This window comes from Nicotiana tabacum, chromosome 3 (genome assembly GCF_000715075.1).
Source record: "Nicotiana tabacum cultivar K326 chromosome 3, ASM71507v2, whole genome shotgun sequence".
NCBI lineage: Eukaryota > Viridiplantae > Streptophyta > Magnoliopsida > Solanales > Solanaceae > Nicotiana > Nicotiana tabacum.
The window spans coordinates 17111397-17113777 of NC_134082.1; the positions used below are offsets into that span (position 1 = coordinate 17111397).

At 37.1% G+C, this 2381-nt stretch overlaps 1 protein-coding gene across 1 annotated transcript; it reads right to left on the reverse strand.

Annotated features, from left to right (window-relative positions):
- Window positions 1-1301: 1301 nt before the first annotated feature.
- LOC142175772 (secreted RxLR effector protein 161-like) lies at window positions 1302-1946 on the reverse strand. The gene has a single exon (XM_075242763.1). It carries the CDS (start codon window positions 1944-1946, stop codon window positions 1302-1304), a length of 645 nt encoding a protein of 214 aa, XP_075098864.1.
- Between the last annotated feature and the right edge of the window lie 435 nt (window positions 1947-2381).

Sequence of the window (2381 nt, forward strand, 5' to 3'; positions counted from 1 at the left end):
CGGAAGCGAAAACGAATTGAACCGCAACTGGAATTACTGGTCGGCGTTGGTTGTCATGGTGTGTTGGAGCAACCCCCAATTTCACAGTCTAAACCCTAACCGAAATTGAGAGAGAAGAGCGTAGAAATATACTGCGGAGTGTATTATTTAATGTACACATTAAGTGTACTTATATAGAGAATATTAAGGTTAACTAATAACCCTATTGGGCCTTAAAGCACCCCTTATGGGTGGACCCAATTTTCCTACATCTCCCACTCACACATAATGGGAGTGCTCATCTAATATGAGAAACACATTCTCATCTCCTCAATCATTCATACAGGGAAGTAGACCGTGCGACCATCATACTGTGAGAGCTAAAGTGCTATATATCTGTTAGGAGTATATAGCCTCTCGTCGAGTACAAACCTGCAAGTAGATCATAAAGTATGCAGTACCCTAGATCATGTAAATCACATTTGATATAGTCTCAAAATCTCATATATCATTATTTCTTTTATTCACAATTATAACTCATAAGTTATAATTGGTGCACCAGTGAATACAAATAAATGAGATTTCATCAATGATCTTCCTCTTCTCACGATTCCCTTAACATTAGTATGACTGTTTTTCTAGTTATGCTCCGCTAGACCGAATCTATGTCCATGGTCTTTTAGAAACACACTAAGATAGCTAACATCACACTAAGTCTCAAGTATCTGATCAGAGTTTCTAAGGGTACAAAATCTTGAGCCATCATAAAGCTCTGGGTTTCACACAACAATAAGTTGAGAATGGACTTATGTTAACCCAATTGGTCGACATTAGCACACATGATATGAACATGTGCTACATCATTTTCTCCCTTTTCCCAAGGAGCGTATGTCTTTATCTCATAAAGAATGCTGTACAAATGATATTTAGACGCCATAAGTATCTAAATTTGAGTTTTTTGATCCACAATATCATTTTTAACTCACATCTGGCTCACAAAGTAGACTAGGTGAACATTTTTCACCCTAATGACCTTATGTCATTGTTTAAGCGACATTCTAATTTTAAGCGAATAGCTCTCAAATTATCCTTATGATAATTTTGCTTAAAATCATGTCTCATCTCCTCACATCACTAAGATAAGGAGGCGGTTTCCTGTGTGAGAAGGCCAACCTCATGTCTACTCGACATACTTAAAAAATGAACAAAGAATGTACATAACATTCAACAATAAAAATATGTATGTATGTAAATCAACTTTATTGATAATCAAAGAACATCAGTTTGAGAACACGGGAAAATAAATAACAAAATAAAGTATCTCAGAGTCTACGTAAGCCTTGAGACCTAGTGTGTCTCACAAATGCATCTCTAGACAAAGGCTTGGTCAATGGATCTGCTAACATATCTTTTGTAGACACATACTTCACATTCACTACCTTGCGTCTAACCATGTCCCTCACATAGTTATACTTGATATCTATATGTTTGGTTTTACAATGAAACTTTGGGTCCTTGGTGGAGGATATTGTAGCCTCACTGTCACAGTAGACTAATACTGGTTCAGTATTTTTAGCAATATCCAACAAGTGCTCCAAGAACCTTTTCAACCAAATAACTTCTTGTGTTGCTGATGCGAGAGCCACATATTCGGCTTCCATCGTAGATAGTGATACACATGATTGTTTCTTACTACTCCATGATATGTCCCCATCACTGAGTAAGAATACATATCCTGAGGTAGATTTTCTCTCGTCTAGATCTCCTCCATGGTCAGCATCACTGTATCCAACTAATCGCAGATCCTTGCCGCATTGATAACAAAGGGCATAATCAACAGTTCCCTTTAGATATCTCATGATCCTCTTTACTTCTTGCCAATGTGCTAAACCTGGGTTGGTCTGATATCTACTTACCAAGCTAACTGCTTGACAGATATCAGGTCTAGTGCACACCATAGCATACATTAGACTTCCGACTACGCTCCTATAAGGAACTCAGCTCATTCTTTCTGTCTCTTCAGGAGTCTTAGGACATATCTGACTTCCCAAGGTATGGCCTTTACTGATAGGAGTTTCAACTGGGCTACTATTTTGCATATTAAATCGTTCAAGAACTTTTCTAATGTAATTCTCTTGTAAGAGATACAATAGTTTCTTTGGACGATCTCTTAAAATCTTAACTCCAAGAATATATGCAGCTTCACCCATATCTTTCATCTCAAATTGGGATGATAACCATGACTTTATCTCGGTTATAAACTCCTTATCATTTCCAGCTATAAGTATGTCATCTACATACAATGTTAAAATCACAAGCTTGTTTCTTGATCTCTTGGTATAAACGCAATGGTCTTCATCCATCATGGTAAAACCATTGGATACAAGAACATTTTGAAAGCG

What these genes read in the sequence shown, in the direction of transcription:
- LOC142175772 (XM_075242763.1), bottom strand. Translation starts at nt 1,946, where the DNA reads ATGTATGCTATGGTGTGCACTAGACCTGATATCTGTCAAGCAGTTAGC.